Source organism: Lactuca virosa, chromosome 6 (assembly GCF_052849685.1).
Source record: "Lactuca virosa cultivar CGN04683 chromosome 6, Lactuca_virosa_CGN04683_v6, whole genome shotgun sequence".
NCBI classification, from domain to species: domain Eukaryota; kingdom Viridiplantae; phylum Streptophyta; class Magnoliopsida; order Asterales; family Asteraceae; genus Lactuca; species Lactuca virosa.
In genome coordinates, this window is record NC_136431.1 from 223,556,348 (window position 1) to 223,575,125 (window position 18,778).

General features: G+C 37.0%; 2 protein-coding genes across 2 annotated transcripts; both read right to left on the bottom strand.

Moving 5' to 3' along the window:
- Positions 1–9,770: 9,770 nt before the first annotated feature.
- On the bottom strand, positions 9,771–10,963 carry LOC145122338 (uncharacterized). Its single transcript, XM_079057952.1, has 2 exons — positions 10,371–10,963; positions 9,771–10,047 (listed from the first exon to the last, which is right to left on the bottom strand). The coding sequence occupies exons 1-2, from the start codon at positions 10,961–10,963 to the stop codon at positions 9,771–9,773; spliced, it is 870 nt and encodes a 289-aa protein (XP_078914078.1).
- A 3,003-nt stretch (positions 10,964–13,966) lies between these two features.
- Positions 13,967–14,812, bottom strand: LOC145122339 (uncharacterized). Its single transcript, XM_079057953.1, has one exon. The coding sequence runs from the start codon at positions 14,810–14,812 to the stop codon at positions 13,967–13,969; it is 846 nt and encodes a 281-aa protein (XP_078914079.1).
- Positions 14,813–18,778: the final 3,966 nt, after the last annotated feature.

The window sequence follows — 18,778 nt, forward strand, 5'->3', positions numbered from 1 at the left end:
TGCTCAAAATTCTGATGCGATCGAAATCCACCTTCGCAATCAGAATCAGCATATACTTCCTTTAAGATTTCTCTCTATTCTTTGATTCTTAAAACATCAACATGTGACCCAGTCACATCATGTAATGAGGATCTCAGAATAGAACTTAACAGAGTTAGATAATGGGCTCTACCTGATGTAGAGTCAAACTTATTGACTTTAACATCCTTAGGTAAATTTAGCAGCTTTGCAATCAACGCCCCTTCCTTTGGCAAAATAAACATATGGACCCTTTGGTAATGGGACTATCTCAGACTTAGCCTTTCTCTTTACCATTTGGTCAACCGGGTTGACTATGGCCAATCCCTTTCTATTGGGAAGAGAATGCTTTTTCTGGATTTCCAGTGTCACTATTGTCACTGTCCATAAAGTTTTTGGGAAGTTGATCTTCTAATCAAATTTGCTTTACTATCGTTCCAAATCATTGCTGATTCAGCAACACCAAGCAAATAGATATGATCATTAAGGTTCATGTCATAGTCTGTTTCATAGTAGTCCCAAAGGAACTCACTATGTGACTTAGAAAGTGATTGAACATCCAACTTTCTCAAGACTTTGACACCCAACTCTCCCGGCTTGTCAATATGTGACTTCATCTCTAAGATGTGATCACACATAGACCTTGCTTGCCATTAGGGCTTGAGTGACCTTGAACTTGTGGGTTAGGGAGAATAATTGGAGGAGGTGGAGGAAGAGAAGTATGACTTCCATGAGCCAAATTCGAGAAGTCATATTCATTAGGAAAGCTTGGTTTGGGAAGATCATTGTTGTCAAAACCAGACATCAACAATGGGAGAAATTCACGTAAAGTTGATTTAAGTCCTTAATATTACACCCAATATGATATATTAAGGCTAGGACCCAACAAACTATTTTATAACTTGGAAGAGGGATGCCGTAATCCAAGCTATAAAATATTTGAAGGTAGGTGAATGACGATTCACCAATTTCCACCAAGATAAACGAAATGTATTATTAGGTTTTAATTGGTTTTAAAACTCCTAGATTCTTTTAAGATTCATTGAACTTTTCAATGGCATGTTTCAATCTCGAGTGTGCCCTTCAGGTTTTGTGACTGGATGTCGAGGATCACAAAACAAGGTGTGAAGTAACCATGCAAATATACTTGGTACCCTTAATATTTACCCCTCAATCGATGTGTCGGTTAACCACACACGCTCCAACGATACTATGATAAACATTAAGTTACCCTTTGCCTACCTTATTAAGTCCAGGTTAGTGTGCCGGTTAACCACACACGCTCCACTAACAGCTTAAACAAAGTGCAATGTGTAATTTCATGGATTAGCACCTTATTCACATTTTCCTAAGTAACTAAGATTGAGAATTTATAAGTGTTTAGTTACTTAGTATTTATCATTATACTTATAATGAAGGGAGAATTATAGTCCTTGTCCTACCTGTTCGGCTAACGACCCTCCACCGGTCAAGGAAGCGGTGAGTGAGAGTGGACACCCATTAAACTGCCATTTTATAGGCAGTAACCTTATACCTCCCTTATAGACCGGCTTCGTGAATGAGGCCTACTAATGGTAAGACGACTTGCTCTTATACATATAATATATTAAACTTTTAATATTATAATAGTATAAGGGTGTATTTTAGACATTTAAAATACTTGGTGGTTTAATCTATTAATTAGACTAGACTTTTAATTTAATTAAACTCAAACCATATATTTATGGATTTAATAATACTCTTTTAATTAAACGCTTTAATTAACTATTAATAAAGTTCATAAAAGTTAATTTGAACTATTCAACAAAACATCATAATTCCAATTATTAAACTCAAAATTAAAACCATTTAATTAATTGTTTAAGTTATGAACCCAAGAGTTTTAGAATTCAATTCTTTTTTTTCATAAAATACTTTTCTCAAATTCCAAAACTTGAGGGCAAGTTTTTGTAATTCTTGAAAACCTTTGGATTCCATAACTTATGGAATTAATGGTGTTTTATGATGAAACTTTCCATGTTCTATAACTTAAGAACAAGTTATGGAATTCTTTAAAACATTAATACCAAATTTGGAACTCCATAAAAACTTTGAATCAAATTTTTTTTTTTAAAAAACTTTCATATCCATAACTTATGGAAGTTTCAAAACCCTTAAGATCACAACTTTAAAAAACTTTTGAGCTCCAAAATTTTATGACAAAATATGTAACTCCTTAAAACATTTAGATCAAACTTTTAAAACTAATAAAATAATCATATCATTTTTTCTTTTACTAAATTTGACCTAATTCAACTCATATAACAAATGATTCAAATTTTACAAATAATTCGTTTTTCACAAAACAAGTAATTATCTTAAAATTTGACAAACGTCATGTTTTTTTTTCCTTTTTTTTCAACTTGAAAATAAAACATTTGCATCAATATAACAGAAAACAACCCATGGCTCTGATACCACTGTTGGGTTTTGAGCATTCTAACACTCTTATGGTGTACATGCAACCCTATAAACCTTGGATCTATGTTTTCTCTACTATACATGCAAATATTAGTTATTCCAAGGTTTCATCCTAACTAGCATATTATGAAGCACCTATACTACAAAGTTCTAGTTAGATGACATACCTTTTGATGTAGCTTGATGTCTTCAAGCTTTAAGAGCTTAGCCCCAATAGTGTGGAAGCCTCAAATGGAATCACAAATCACCAAAACACCTTGGAAGAACTTGAGAGAATATGTATGCACACTAAAATCGACCCACTCTTATTTTCACACACTTGTCCCAATTTTGTGAGCCAAGGACCCCTTTATATATTATGGAGGATTAGGGTTACATCCATGTAAACCCTAATACCCATGACCTTTCATTTACATAGGATCCATGGGTTAAAAGCTCCATGGACCATCCATGAAAGCTTAGCCCAACCTAAATGAACTTGGCCCATTCCATATATATAAGAGTCCATATTTAATTAGTTCTTTTTGATCACTTAATTAATTCTAAATTAATTCTTGATCAATACTAATTAAATAATATGATTCCATATTAATATATTAGAACTTATAATATATTAATATAAATCATAAATATACTATTCTCAAAAGACTATCCATATAAATTGTGCCGGTGAAGTGCAACCCAAATGGACCATGCCGGGTCGGGTCAAGTACATACCAAATATAGTTATGGACTTAGACATTAATCCAACAGATGATCCTTAGGCTAGGTCCCTTATGATAGGTGTTTAGGGACGTAAAGTGAGGATAATGGGAACGGGTAATCGGGTTATTGTTGATTGATGAAATCAATAAACTTATATATTGTGCGTTGAAAACCCTATGTGCTCACCAGGCTCCCAAGCCTGACCCACTCAGTTTCATGTATTACAGGTAGTGGCGCTCGAGCATAGATGTGATGTTTTGGATGAGGGATTACGGATATAGGCATGTAGATATGAAATAATGTAGTAAGGCTTATGTTGTATTGTTTATGCTTTTGATCTGTATCGAACATGACATCCCGAGTCTTTTAATGAAATACATTTCCTTGGAAATGCTTTTGATAAATCTTTATCATATTTTGTTTTGGGACAAATTCCACAACACTTTTATTTAAAATGTTACTCTGATTTTCAAAAAGGCATAAACAAAATCGGTCTTTTCTGTCCATGAAAATGGGGATGTCACAGTAAATCATGTCTCATCTCCCATTTTGAGTGTGTGAGGGCTTAAGGAGTGCCTTTTTGGTGTTTATGTGAAGAAGCTTGAAGTGGTGGGTGAATAGCTGAAGAGAGAGGCTGTAGATCTGGTGTTTACTCTGCTGTGGCAACCACTTTAAGGTATAAAGTTAAAACCTTGACCTTCCATTGCTTAGATCTCTTCTATGAAAGTTTATGGCCATTATTAGCCTATTTTGGTAACATTCTTGGTTTTGAGCATGATATGAAGATATGGCTTTAGATCTGGACATCTCAGGGCCTTTGGGGACTTAAAGTTTCCAACTTTATCAAGTCTTGGCCCTCTTTCATGCTCTAAGTCCCTTGACAAGCTTTGATTAAGTGTTTTTATCCTTTGATGCCTTGCATGGATGTAAAGTTAGCAACTTTACGTGGTATCTTAACCCTAGGGGGTAGGATCTGTAGTTTGGGGCTTTAGATTCGACTGGAAAAGGGCTGAATATGTTGAGACAGGGGAAACTCGACGAGTTGAGTTGGGTTTTCCCGCTTTTTTGTTACTGTGCGAACTCGGTGAGTTGATGAGATAACTCGGCGAGTTGGCTAGGGTTTTATCCAGTTTTCTGAACACTGAAGGAACTCGACGAGTTGCAAGATGCACTCGATGAGTTGGGTCAACATGGGTTGTTGACCTTGACTGTTGACTTTGACTCTGACCTTTGAATTTGGGCAAGTTAGTCCCAAGGGGTGCTTGGAGTAAACCAAATTATAATGAAGGAGATTATGGGATTAGGGTAAGGCCCGTAAGGGAGTTGGGGCCCAATTTGGCAAATTGGGCCATTGATGGATTTATGGCTATTATAGTGTTGGGCTTTTGTTTTGGGCTTGGGCCTCAGTTTTGGATCATATTGGGCCAGGTGTAGAGTGGTCATTTTACCCCATGTATGGATTAGGGATTATAGTATGGAACCCAATTGCTAATTGGGTATATTTATTGGTATTGATAGCTCGGGAAGTCGGCGGGGGAGCAACTAAGGATATAATTCAGGAAGCTTCTGCATTCGAGGTGAGTCTCCTTATCATACCAATGGGTCTAAGGCACCAAGGCCGGCCCATTATTTGTTAAATGACATGCTAGTTGGTTATGGGATATGTGGTATGCTAGTTATATGTGATACTTGCATGAAAGACCTCGGGGGGTTTCTGAGGCACTTGGGTGTAAGACCTTGGAGGGTTTCCATGGCATCCTTAGTAAAGACCTTGGGGGTTCCCGAGGCACTTGGGTGTAAGACCTTGGAGGGTTTCTAGGGTATCCTTGGACTAAGACCTCAAGGGGGGGGGGGGGGGAGTTTCCCAAGGCACCCAAAGTAAGACGTTGGAGGGTTTCTAGGGCATCCTTATATGTTTGTATGTATGGTTTATATGGTAGTGGGCTAAGACCTCGGGGGGGGGGGGGGGTCCCGAGGTACCCGGAGTAAGACCCTGGAGGGTTTCCAGGGCATCCTTGGGCTAAGACCTCGGGGGGTTCCCGAGGCACCCGAAGTAAGACCCTGGAGGGTTTCCAGGACATCCCTATATGGTGTATGCATGGCTTATGTGGTTTATGTAGCTGTTATAGCTAATATGATTTATGTGATTATGTGGATTGTGTGGGGTATGCTCTGGGCAACTCACTAAGATTCATGCTTACAATTTTGTTTATGGTTTCAGGTATCATTGGTTTGGAAAGTAAGGCCCGACTTGATCGCAACGTACACACCCGTGTTTTTCGTTTTATGTGATTTTGGGACGTATCTCTGATAAACGTTTTAATTAAGTATTGTTTTGAATGATTGGATGAAATAACATTTTTGTTTGACTATAATGAAAAATGAAAATTTTACCCTGGATTTTTGGGTCGTTACACTTCTTTTGTGGTCCTTGTTATGTAGGAATCTTTTGTCCCATCTTTTGTGTTACCTAGCTACAACTTTTGTGTATGCAGACAACTACTTGCGCTTTATTTAATTTCGAATATTAATGGAGTATTTCAATGAATCCAACCACCATATTCAATTACTTTCTTGTTATATGTATGCATTGTATTCATTCCATTCAGTTACTTTCTTATTACATGTATGCATTCCAGTCAAACTTACTTATTTGTATTCATTACAGTCAAATAATTGAATCATATATGTATTCATTGTTATATGTATGCTACTTTGTGATTCCATTCCAGTCAAAATTACTTCTTTGTGATTCCATTCTAGTCAAAGTTACTTCTTTGTGATTCCATTCCAGTCAAAATTATTTCTTTGTGATTCCATTCTAGTCAAAGTTACTTCATTCGATTCCAACAAGAAGTTAAGATAATGGCTCCATTCCATTCAAATAACATTTTTCAATACATCATTTCATCATATACACGATGATCAAAAAAAGAAATTCTATGGTAAACGTATATATTTTTTCCTTCATTGCAATGGCATCAGAGTACTTTTCCTTCTTCATTTGTTCCATGTCTTCCTTCACCTTCTCTACTTCGGTCTTCGAAGCTACTAATTTAACTTTCATTCCATCTACCACTTCCATTAGAGGCATTTGTACAGGTTCTACATCCAACTATTTCCAATATTTGCATTTACCCTTCAACACAAATAATTCATAAGGAGATTTCAAATCAGGAAAAATGAATCAGAAAAGGGGGAAGATTTAAGTGAAATAGATTACCTCATTCCACACCATGAAATGCCTCCCTGGATTCTTTGGTGTTGTTGACGTTAGAATACGTGCAGGGAACCCACAATCACAAGTTTTTGGATCGTTCACTGTTGATTTCTTGCTTGATCGATTGAAGGACGATGAGAAGCTGTAGGAGGAAGCCATCGGGGTATTAGGGCATAATAAAGGAACCACATACGCCCCTCTTTTAATAACATTAGCCCTACATGCCATGTAGGATCAACCTGGCACATAGGATCGATAAATCCTTTGCAACCGGCAAAAAGTAGTCGGAAGGGGAAAATTTACACGATTCAACAAGTTAAAGGGTTAATAGAGCACGAAAAAAATTTTAGTGACCAAATGTGACCAAAGCCAAAAATATTTTACCCTCCCAAGTCATTATCCCTTTGAATAAAATTTCCGGTTCCAAAAAAATATGGAACTTGCAAATACTTCTAACTCTTTAATTAATGGACTGTTGGTTTTACTTTTCCCAAATTTTGTCTTTGTTTGCAAATACTTCTAACTCTTTAATTAATGGTTGCTGGTTTAATTAGGTTGAACAATCCAATCTTCCATTGGGTAAGTTTACATTTTAATTTTTTCTTGGTTTGGTTAGGTTTCAAATTTAATGTTGTCTCTAATTTATGATGTTGTTTATCATGTATTTTATTTGGGAATTATAGGGTATTCACAACTTTTATAACCATAATTGGTGTTTATTTTATATTTTTTTAATTTACAAATGTTTGCATTCACAATGTAAGTATATTGCTAATATGGGGTTGTACCTGACTTTGTGAGTTGTCATTTTTGTCAATATGTCGGCTGATTTGGTCATATGATGAATATGAAATCAGAGAAGATGAGTGTTTGCTGAAAAATTGATTTTGTTTAAATGGACCTAATATTGGTTTGATTTGGATTTGAATTTTGGATCCTGATTTATCACCGATAATTCATTATTACATCTCCTGTAATGTATCTACTTGATACCTTGCTGCAACCTTGTTGCCTAATAACAGAAACAAAAGCAGAACAGGAAGGAAGAAAGTGAGAAAAAAAACTGTACAACAACTGCAGCAAAAGCGATAACATGGGAATGAAAAACGGGGGACTTTTACTTGCTCAACAAGAGTTTTTAATGCTGGAGAAAAAACTAAAACAAACCTAAAACAATACCCTTATTTATACTAAAAATACGGTATCCTAAACTAACTCAAACACGGCTACAAGGAAAGTTTCAATATAAAATTCCCAAAATGCCCCTGAGGGCCAATTCCTGAATTACGCCAACGTTTTCCCTCCTAATTCAGGAACCACGATGTTCTTCACTCCTAATAGACTTCTCATTTCTTCAAACTTCACTTTAGCCATAGATTTTGTGAATATATCAGCCCGTTGTTCAATAGTTCCCACATGTTGCACAATGACATCTCCTTTCTCAACAAGTTCACGTATGAAATGATATTTCGTGTCGATATGCTTGCTTCGTCCATGGAACACCGGGTTCTTCATCAGTTCCATGGCTGATTTGTTGTCAACATTCAATGCTATTGGGTTGATTCTTCGTCTGGTTAACTCTCCAAGTAATCTTCTTATCCAAACTCCTTGACATGTGGCACTTGTAGCTGCCATAAATTCAGCTTCACCGGATGAAAGTGCCACACTTTGTTGCTTCTGTGAGTTCCATGTAACAAGGTTCTCATTGAGATAAAATGCCATACCTGATGTACTTCTCCTGTCAATCACATCTCTAGCTAAATCACTATCTGTATAGCCTATGACACCATATTCTTCACTTCTTCTTACATATTCCAAACCATACATAGTTGTTCCTTTAATGTATCTTAGAATATGTTTAACAACTTGAAGGTGTTTCTTAGTAGGTTTTTCCATAAAACTACTAACCAAACCTACAGAATATGAGATATCCGGATGGGTGTGTGTGAGGTATCTCAAACCACCAACAATGCTCCTATACTTCATGGGATCAACGTGTTCTCCTTCTTCATCCTTTGTTAACTCCAGCCTTGGTTCCATAGTATATCTACATGGGTTACAATCATGCATACCATCTTTTTCAAGAACTTTCTTTGCATAAGCGGTTTGCACTAATGTAATTCCCCCTTCATACTGACGTACCTCTAAGCCCAGGTAGTATGTCAACAGCCCAAAATCAGTCATCTGAAACTCTTTGTTCATTTGTTGCTTAAACAATTTCACATCGTTATCACAACTTCCTGTTACAATCATATCATCAACATATACCCCTACAATAAGAAGACTTCCCTTCTTTCTTCTGGTGTAAACAACATACTCTTGCGGACATCTTTTAAAATCTAGTTGCTTCAAATATTTGTGCAGCCTAGAGTTCCAAGCCCTTGGTGCTTGGCGTAAGCCATACAAGGCTTTTGATAGTTTGTAGACTTTCCTTGGCTGATTTTTCTTCATAAATCCTTCTGGTAGTGAAACTTAGACTTCCTCCTCTAAATCACCATATAAAAACGTTGACTTTACATCAAGGTGATGTACTTTCCAACCGGATTTTGCTGATAAAGCTAATATGATGCGTATAGTTTTAATTCGAGCAACCGGAGCGAATACCTCATCGAAATCAATTCTGGGTATTTATACATAACCCTTGGCAACTAGCCTTGCTTTGTGCTTTATTATATTACCATTTTTATCTCTTTTGAGTTTGAAGATCCACTTCAGACCAATGGTTTTTCTCCCTGGCGGTAGCTCTACTAGGTTCCAAGTCTTGTTTCTTTCAATCGTATCTAATTAAACTTTCATAGCTTCTACCCATTCTCTTTTCATAGTTGCATCAGAATATTTTTTGGGTTCCTCAATATCTTCCATTAGAAGTAATTGCTCGCAATCTTGATAAATATCATGAAGTGTTCGATCTTAATGCACTATCACTTGTTGAGTCTTCGCTACATGTACTTGAGCTTGTCGAACTTTCTGGATTAGTGGTGGAAACTTGAGGACTTAATTGAGTTGGCTCGCTCCATACATGATTATCTTCTTCGTAACCTCCTAAGTCAGAATTTTCATCTCCCGTCATGTCACTTATAGTGAACACATCAAACGTTAAACTTACACCTGGAATGGGTTTTATTTTTACGGCTTTTTCCCATGTCCATTTTGCTTCTTCATCAAATTTTACGTCCCTGCTAACACGAATCGTCCCTGTATCTGTATCTGGATCAAGAAGTCTATAAGCTTTTGATCCCTTTTCAATGCCTAGATGAACCATCTTGCTGCTTCTATCTTCAAGTTTCTTTAGGTGTGTGTTTGGTGTTCTCACATAAGCAATGCAGCAAAAAATTCTCAAGTGCTCAACTTGTGGTTTTCTTCCTGTTCACATCTCGTATGGGGTGGAATCTTTAAGAGCTTTTGAACTCAATCTGTTAAGAATGTAGACATCATGACACACGGCTTCTCCCCACAATACATCAGGTACATCCATGCTTTTCAGATTGGTACGTGTCATTTCAATTATAGTGCGATTTCGTCTCTCCACAACCTCATTCTGTTGTGGAGAATATGGTGTTGTGTAATGTCGATTAAGACCCGTTTCTTTACAATATGAGGTGAATTCACTTGAGAGGAATCCCCCCACGATCAGTTCGTAATGTCTTTATTTAACTCCAACTTTTGTTTCCACCTTTTTTTGAAATTCTTTAAAAATCTTTAGGGCTTCATCTTTAGCTTTTAGAAGGTAAATCCACATTATCCTGGTGTAATCATCAACCAGTAGGAGGAAATATTTATTTCCAGCTGGTGTGGGTGGAGTGATAGGACCACATAGGTCACCATGCACGAGCTCTAGCCTTTTTGAAGATCTGAACATTGTACTTGTTGGGTAGGGTTTCGAGTTTGCTTCCCTATCAAGCAGCCTTCACATAAACGTGTGGGGATGTTTATTTTTGGAAAACCGACAGCCAAGTTCTTGTCTAACATTTGCTTGAGTGTGGTGAAGTTCACGTGTCCCATACGATCATGCCAACGCCATGTATGATCGGTAGCTTCTACAAGTAGACATTGAGACTCAGTTTCATTTAAGATTATCTCATAGAGTCGATTTTCAGATTGCTTTACCTTCATGAGCAGTCGGTTCTTTTCATCGTGGATCCAAAGGAATAAGTCGTGCATATATATTCGATCCTCTTTTTCCGCTAGTTGTCCCAAACTGATGATGTTACTACATAACCTTGGTATGTAGTAAACACTTTGAAGCACTCGATGTTCTCCATTCTTACATTGAAATACGATAGAACCTTTGCCTTCAATTCGTACTTTGGAACCATCTCCAAACTTGAAATAGCCTTGAATCGAGCTATTCAGATCACGAAACTTTGTTTTATCCCCGATCATATGGTTACTTGCTCCATTGTCAAGATACCAAATCTTTGACTGATTGTTCTTGCTTCCTAGTGGTGTCAATTTTGGATTGACTTTTTCTTCATGCAAGAACACTTCCTCAGTTGTCTTGATCTCATGGATTGTTGCCAAGAGAAGGGCTGGTTCGTTATCAATTGGACCTTGAACCATATTAGCTTCTTGATTTCTTTCTTTTCGTGGATTTTTACATTATGCTGCAAAATGCCCGAATTCTTGACAATTATAGCACTGGATTTTGCTCTTGTCTCGATTGTCGTTCGTGCCACGAGTATTCTCTCGTTGCTGGTTATTGCTACCTCTTCCTTGGCCTCCACGGTATCCACCACCTCTACCTCTTCCTCTACCTCGACCTCTTCCATGGCCTCGATAATTGTTTGAGTTTCCCCTGTTGTTTTTGTTAGAGGAGCGTGACTAATCATGGCTTTGTTTCTTACTTCTTTCGGTCCATTCTTGATGGGTAAGTAGAAGCTTCTTTTCTTCAACTTCGACATGCCCGCGGATTCTCTCCTCATGAGCTTTCAGTCGCCCTACAACTTCCTCATAAGACATAGTATCCAGATTTGCGAATTGCTCAATGGTTGAAGCAATTTGCACTAACCGAGACGGCACTGCTCTTAGCATCTTCTTCATCACGTAAGCTTCTTCCATATTGTCTCCTAAGGCTCGAATGTTGTTGACTATGTTGCTTAACTTTCCAGAAAAGTCATCAACTGTCTCCGACTCCTTCATGGTTAACACCTCAAATTCTGCTTTGAGTGTTTGTACTTTTGCTGTTCTTACGCGATCAGCACCTATGTAGAGAGTCTTGAGCGTATCCCAAGCTTCTTTTGCTGATTCCTTCTCTGCCAAAGACAGTAGAATTTCATCTGGTACTGCTTGGACTATGATGGCCATCGCAAGCCTATCCTTCTTTACACTAACCTGATTCTGTGGGTTTTTTGGTTCGATGGCTTCCCATACTTCTTGAGCCTGCATTGCTATCTTCATCTTTATGGCCCAGACAACATAATTGCTCCTGGTCAACATCGGGTATTGGAGAGAGAATGAGTCATCTTTCTTTTGTCCTTCCATGTTAGGGCTGTTATCAATGGGGTGTTATTTTTTTTTCAAGCTCTGATACCAAGTGTAAGGTATCTACATGATACCTTGTTGCAACCTTGTTGCCTAATAACAGAAACCAAAGCAGAACAGAAAGGAAGTGAGAAAAAAACTGCACAGCAACTGCAGCAACAAGCTATAACAGCGCAATGAAAAACAGGGGACTTTTACTTGCTCAACAAGAGTTTTTAATGCTGGAGAAAAAACTAAAACAAACCTAAAACAATACCCTTATTTATACTAAAAATACGGTATCCTAAACTAACTCAAACACGGCTACAAGGAAAGTTTCCATATAAAATTCCCAAAATGCCCCTGAGGGCCAATTCCTGAATTACGCCAACATCTCCATGATATCCATTTAAATCTTTCTTGGTGTCCTTTAGAAGAAAAGGATATTTCTTTCCGTTTCTTATCTGTATATGAAACGCAAGCTTTTGGGACCACTCTGGATGAGACTGTGAAACTTGGCAGTATTCAACTTTGATTCTAATGTTAATTATAACTTGAAGCTTTCATTTTAATGTTGATTATAAAGTTTCTTTTTTAATCAACTTTGTTTAACCAAAGCAACTTTATAATATGATGTTATAAATTAATCAAAACCATTATCCTTACTCCACCATTTCACTTTTTATGGCATGTGATTTCTTTATTGGCATATTTAGTGTGAAGTTTTCAACAACTTTGAAGATCTGTCATGTCCAACAAATGTAGAAGATGACAGATAAACTTTGAAGATTTACCTTATCCTATTCTTGACAATACAACAAAAAAGGGAACTAGTGGTGACAAAAGTTGACGCTAAAACCTAGAAGAGTTGCCGGTAAAGCTAATAGCGGCGACGAGTCGCGGTAAAAAGTCGCCGCAACTATTTTGTCGCTATTGCTCAAAATGTCGCCGTTAAAAATATTTGTTGCCGCTAATGCTCTTGTCGCTGGGAGGGACGACACAGATCGTCTGTCGTTGGATCAAATGCCAGATCGAAGGCTGGGATGCAACGGGGAGGGACGGAGCGGATCGTGGTTTAGTAGCATTACTGGCGACATAGGCATTTTCAAGAGTCGCCGCTAATGCCTATGTCGCCGGGATTACCGTCGCCGGTATTAACTGATTTCTTGTAGTGTGAAAGAGAGAAAAATGGTCACTATGTTTAATCTATGTTTCGGGTGGTGGTTTTTGGGAAATTTTTGGGCGTTTTTTAGAAATCTTCTAGTGTTTTAGTGATTACTCCATATTTGGAAAATATGTGTCGTGGTGGATAAACCAGTCTGATTTTTTGAACTTTTACAGCATTTCTTTGTATGGTTCTTTGAGAATGGATCTCCTTGTTTTTATATAATTTCTACTGCTGCATCAAAGTACATTGGTATTCTCAATTATGTGAATTTCTGGTAAATAGTAGTTTAAAGCGTAATTATGTTTTGGATTTTGTATGCGGTAATGCAGGAAATGTTATCAATCTATTAATGATTGATTTTCTGAACTACCACCCAAGAAAACATTGATAACAAAGTTTGGACTAGGTAAACACAAGAAAGGATCAATAACAAAGTTCTGCACTTGCTTATCTTGATTCAAAGTGTTTAGTTATTTTCCAACATATATATAATTATATATATTTATAATGAATATTGTTTTATATTTATATGTTGAAATGAGAAAGTGATGTGGATTAAATTTGCCAACATCAAGGTGAAGAGCAAGTCGTTCCCGAATTAAAAACGTAAAAAAAAATGAAGAAAGCAATCAAGAAGAGACCAAAGCGTCCATAAAAATCAAAGTGCAATGCTATTATGTCACTTTTTTATGTTTGTTATCAGGCCCGACCCTGACATTTCGGAGGCCTTGTGCAAAAACTAAAATGAGGCCCCACAAAAATTTCTTGTAAATATTATTAACTACATTTGCTACCACTAATTCAAAACATAAAGTTGCTAAAAAACATCTCATAAATTCACTACCACAAAATAATGTCTTCATCACTCATTAGTAATCAAATAAAACTGTAAAACTGTTAGAAACAACTTTTCAACAAAAAAAAACAACGCATTACTATTTTCTAAACATTGACCTTCTAGCATTTTTAGAAGAAAATTCATCTATGAGACTTTCATAATCAAGAAACTCGTTCTCAATCGAAATCAATGCCAAAGCGTTTAATCTCTCTTGAGACATGGTCGAGCGCAAATAAGATTTTAAAAGCTTTAGTTTTGAAAAACTTTTTTCCGCTGATGCAACTGTAATAGGAACAGTGAACAATATTATGTATGCTAGACAAGAAACTGGATAAGTGTTCATCATTTTTAGGAAATTTAGTATTTCGTTAGCTGTATTGTGTTCAACCGGTAAATGTTTTTGTAACAACTCCAGTTTGTTGAATAAATCATCAACATTAATGTCTGAGATATGACCATTTTGCAGCCTCTTTTCCAGATTTTTGCAACATGACTTTAACTCGCTAGTATTCATTGACTTCAACTTTTCTGCTGTGAATAAGAAACCAAAAAAGTCTTCATATTGTTTGTATTGTTCAAACCTTCGCTCCAATGAACCAATAGCTTGATCAACTATGTACACAAAATATTGAATCGTAAATGACTCTTGAGGTGAAAGTTCATGTACCGGCTCTGATGACCCAATGTCATTCTCATCAAAATGTCTTTTTTTAACAACTTTTCTTTTATTATTTTTCTCAACAAACACTGGATAAATTTCCAAATCAGAAGCTATAGCTCTCGCACAATCCAAAGCCTTCCCAAACCCATTCTCTCGATAGTCTTTAAAAAACTCAATAAGTGCTCCCACACTACTCATTGCCTCATCAATACGCATAGTCTCAGACTGAAGTTGTTTGCTCAGGTTATTTACTTTAGCCAATATATGATACCATATAACCATACCTGTTATAAAGTCAAATCTGCCAAGTTCATACTTTGCTAGACAAGTAGCTTCACTTATGATCTTTATGTCTGTCTCTTCTTCAACAAGTTTATGCAGAGCTTTTACTATTTCAGGAGCTTGCGTAACTATGGCTTTCACACTTTCAATCCTACTTTCCTACCTTGTAGTTGACAATGATTTTAAAGTGAGACTTTGTATCGGTAATTAAAACGCATCGGAGGCCAAATGTTAAAACGCATCTAAAATTGGAACCAAAAGTTACCGGGCTAATTTTATTTATTGATAAAACATCAAAATAGATTTTACAAAAATACCAATACTATAACTATAAATTATCCTAAAAATCGGAGGCCCCCTAAAATCGGAGGCCTGGTGCGACCGCACCGCCGACACCACCCCAGGGCCGCCACTGTTTGTTATATTGTCAAATCTGTAGAGAGGGATCCTTATCTATTTCGAATGTTTTGTCAAATTTGGTGTCTTTATTCTTCACTATTTTTAAATTGTTTAATCAGAGCTCCTAATCTTAAAAAAATAAAAATAAATAAAAATAAATAAAAAAATAAAAAATAATACCCCGGGGCGATGCCCGGTTTTTTTACTAGTTATTAATTATTATTATTATTATAAATTTTTTAACAAAAAGTTATTTACCGGCCGATTTCCGATAAACCACAAAAGACCATTATTTGTCAAAGAATTCATCGGTAATGGCTAATGGATTATTAATGGGATTTATATGTCGCCAACCTTCGCAATGTAACATCCCAATGTTGAGGTATTTTCAATTTTAGCCTTATGTACGAATAATTATTTCATTTTGTCCCTGAGTATATGGACGAGTGCAAAATGGCCCATAGTGGCATTTTGGTAATTTCAGACTATGGGGAATACGCTAAGCGTACGTTGTGTATGCTGAGCATATTAGGGTGGACGCTAGTATGCTAGGCGTACACCTCGTACGCGGGGCGTACGTGAAGGAAGTGCAAACCCTAATTTTTAGGGTTTGGTCCATATATATATATATATATATATATATATATATATATATATATATATATATATATATATACCATTATAGCCTCATTTCCCATTACTTCATCAGCCTCACTTTGTGAAAAACGACCCCAAGCAAGCTCTAAGTGAGTAGAGTGCTTTTTGAGTCTATTGGAGTGTTTAGAGGTGTTCTTGAAGAAGAAGAAGGTGGTGAGAAGAGCTTGGAACTTTGGAAGCATCTTGGATATGTGATTTCCTTCTTGTTAGCAACCTCAGGGATGTATAAAGTTTACAACTTGATCACTCCATCTTGTAGATCTAGCCATTTCTTCCTTTAAGACACATTTTGTCCGAAAAATGGTGATTCTTGAGCATGGCATGTTCTTGACCCAATAAGTCGTCCTTTTAGACCTTAGGAGAGGTCTTAAGTCATGAAAATTTGGTCTTGATGGTTAGTTTTTCTCCATGCATGTTATAAAAGGTCTTAATGCATTAATATGTTGAGATTTAATGTTTTAAGCACTTAATGGACATGCAATGTCATAAAGTTGGAAACTTTATGACTCTTCAGGATACTTTGGCCTTGGATCTGATTTTCGACGTGAAGATCTGGAGTATTAAGCTCTTAATAGGGAAATGGATGAACTGGCACATACGCTGGGCGTACCAAGTGGTACGTTGCACGTACGTGGTCAGCGCCCGATAAGATGGTCAACCATCGAGTACGCCCCGCGTACAAAAGATTACGCCAACGTACTCTGCTGAGTCGACTCGGTCGGGTTGGCTCGATTGGGTTGAATCTGCTAGGTGACACGACTTGTCTTCTGACCATTGACCAAGTTTGACCAGGGGCATTTTGGGGAAAATAAATAATGGTTAATGTTTTGAAATTTAGGATTTAGGTGATCCGATATTTGGAAGCAGAGTATTGATCAATTATTCGTCAGATTGTGAGGTGAGTCTTCCTCACTGTACTTACGGGTCGAAAGCACCAAGGCTTGCCCATTGGATTGATATCTTGGTTTTTACCATATGTTGTTATGCTGTAGTAATCGGTTAAGATCTGTATCCTGGTATATAGGATGTTGCTATGTTGTAGTGATTTTTTAGATCTGTATGACTACCTGTAGATGCTAGCTATTGATTGTTATGGTATATGTTGATATGTGATGGTGTACCAGGTTGAGGCGGTCCTGCTTTGTGCTGAAGGCCAAGATACCTAGGGTGGTCCGGATAGACTGAAGGCCTGCAAGGCAGACTAGTCAGGCCGAAGGCCCGTAGAGCGGTCCAGATATGCTGTAGGCCTGGTGAGGCGGTCCATTCATGCTGAAGGCTCTTTATGCATGTTGTTGTTTGTTATGTTTATATGGTGGTACTTTGGGGGAAAATCACTAAGCGTTGGTTTACAGTTTTTGGTTATGGTTTCAGGTACTTTAGAGGACTGCGGCAAGGTGAAGGCGTGACCGTACACATCCTGAATTCATGTTCTTGATCTTGGGAGACTCTGATTTTAAATAATATTTTTGGAAACAATGGTTTTATAAAGACTAAACTGCACGAATGGTCCCCGTGGTTTGCTAAAAATTATCATTTTGGTCCAAAAATGTTTGGACTAGCACCACAGGTCCAAAGTTTTCATTTTGTTGCCAGTTTAGTCCAATTTACTTTAAAATTTTCTGTAATGACGATTGTACCCTTGTTTTTTTCTTTTTCAGTTTTATTTATTTATTTAAATATTTTTATGATTAAAAGAAAAATAAAAAATACTTCTCTTTCTCTATCTCTCTTTCTCTCTCTCCCTCCCTCCCTCCCTCTCTCTCTCTCTCTCTCTCTCTCTCTCTCTCTTACGAGACAAAATATCACCACCAACGCTATCTTCTTCCCCAAGAAACACACCCATCATCTTCCTCAAAAACACACAGATACACACACTAAAAAAAAGGTAGCCCCTTCTCTTTTGCTACCCTCCATTCTCATACCTTAAAACAAAAGATCAAAATCGATTTGTGTTCTCGGATTGAAATCAAAATCGATTTATGTTTTGAGATGCCGGAAAAATGAGAAGGAAAATCCAAAAGCGAAAACTTAAGGTGGGTTGTAGTTAACTTTCAGGTGGGTCTTTTGGTTTCTAGTCTTTTCTTCTTGATCGCCTTTTTCTCATCTTTCCTTGGATCTAGCTGTTGTTCGTTTTCATGGAGGGTATCCTCCATATATGAATCTTGATGTTTTTACATTGAAAGGGGAAATAAATGCAAAATCGATTGTTGGCTCAAAATTTCTTCCTGTTGACGCCTCTAACCATCATTCTGATCCCTTGCAACCTAAATCAGTTTCATTAGTTGTCAAAAATATTGATAGAGAAGAGAAATTCCCAGAAAATCTATTTTCGAGTTTGAAGGGTAGTGCGACTTTGATAAATCTTATTGAAACAAGAAAGTGACCCTCTTCAGCTAAAAGGAACCGAATACCTTTTGCCATGATGAACCCGAAGAGAAGATCTACCCGTAAACTACTTTTGTCTTGTTGTAACTGTCACACCCCAAAACTGGAACGGCGGAAACGTTCGGGGGTGGAGGACGTCATGTAAAGTATCATAACAGTGCAAAGTAGTAAACAAGCAACAACATCATCCATTGCATTAAAAGTAAAGTTTTAAAACATGAGTGTTCTTTCATAGCAATAAGACACCAAAATATGTAATCAAAATAAAAGACGAGTCTTGTCTGTGCTCCGTCTTCTCAAAACCTGGTCATCGTACCTGTCTACTGGTGACCTGAGAATACAAGTTATTTTGAAAGTGTAGATCAGCATAAAGCTGGTGAATTCATAAGTATTATGGTGTCATTAATTTGGAAAGCTGATATGAAAGACATGCAATTGATGATGAAACATTTGATATAAGTGTGAAAACCCTAGAAAATCCCATATTTCCTACTAGTATAAAAGGTAGTCTTCTACCAAGACCCG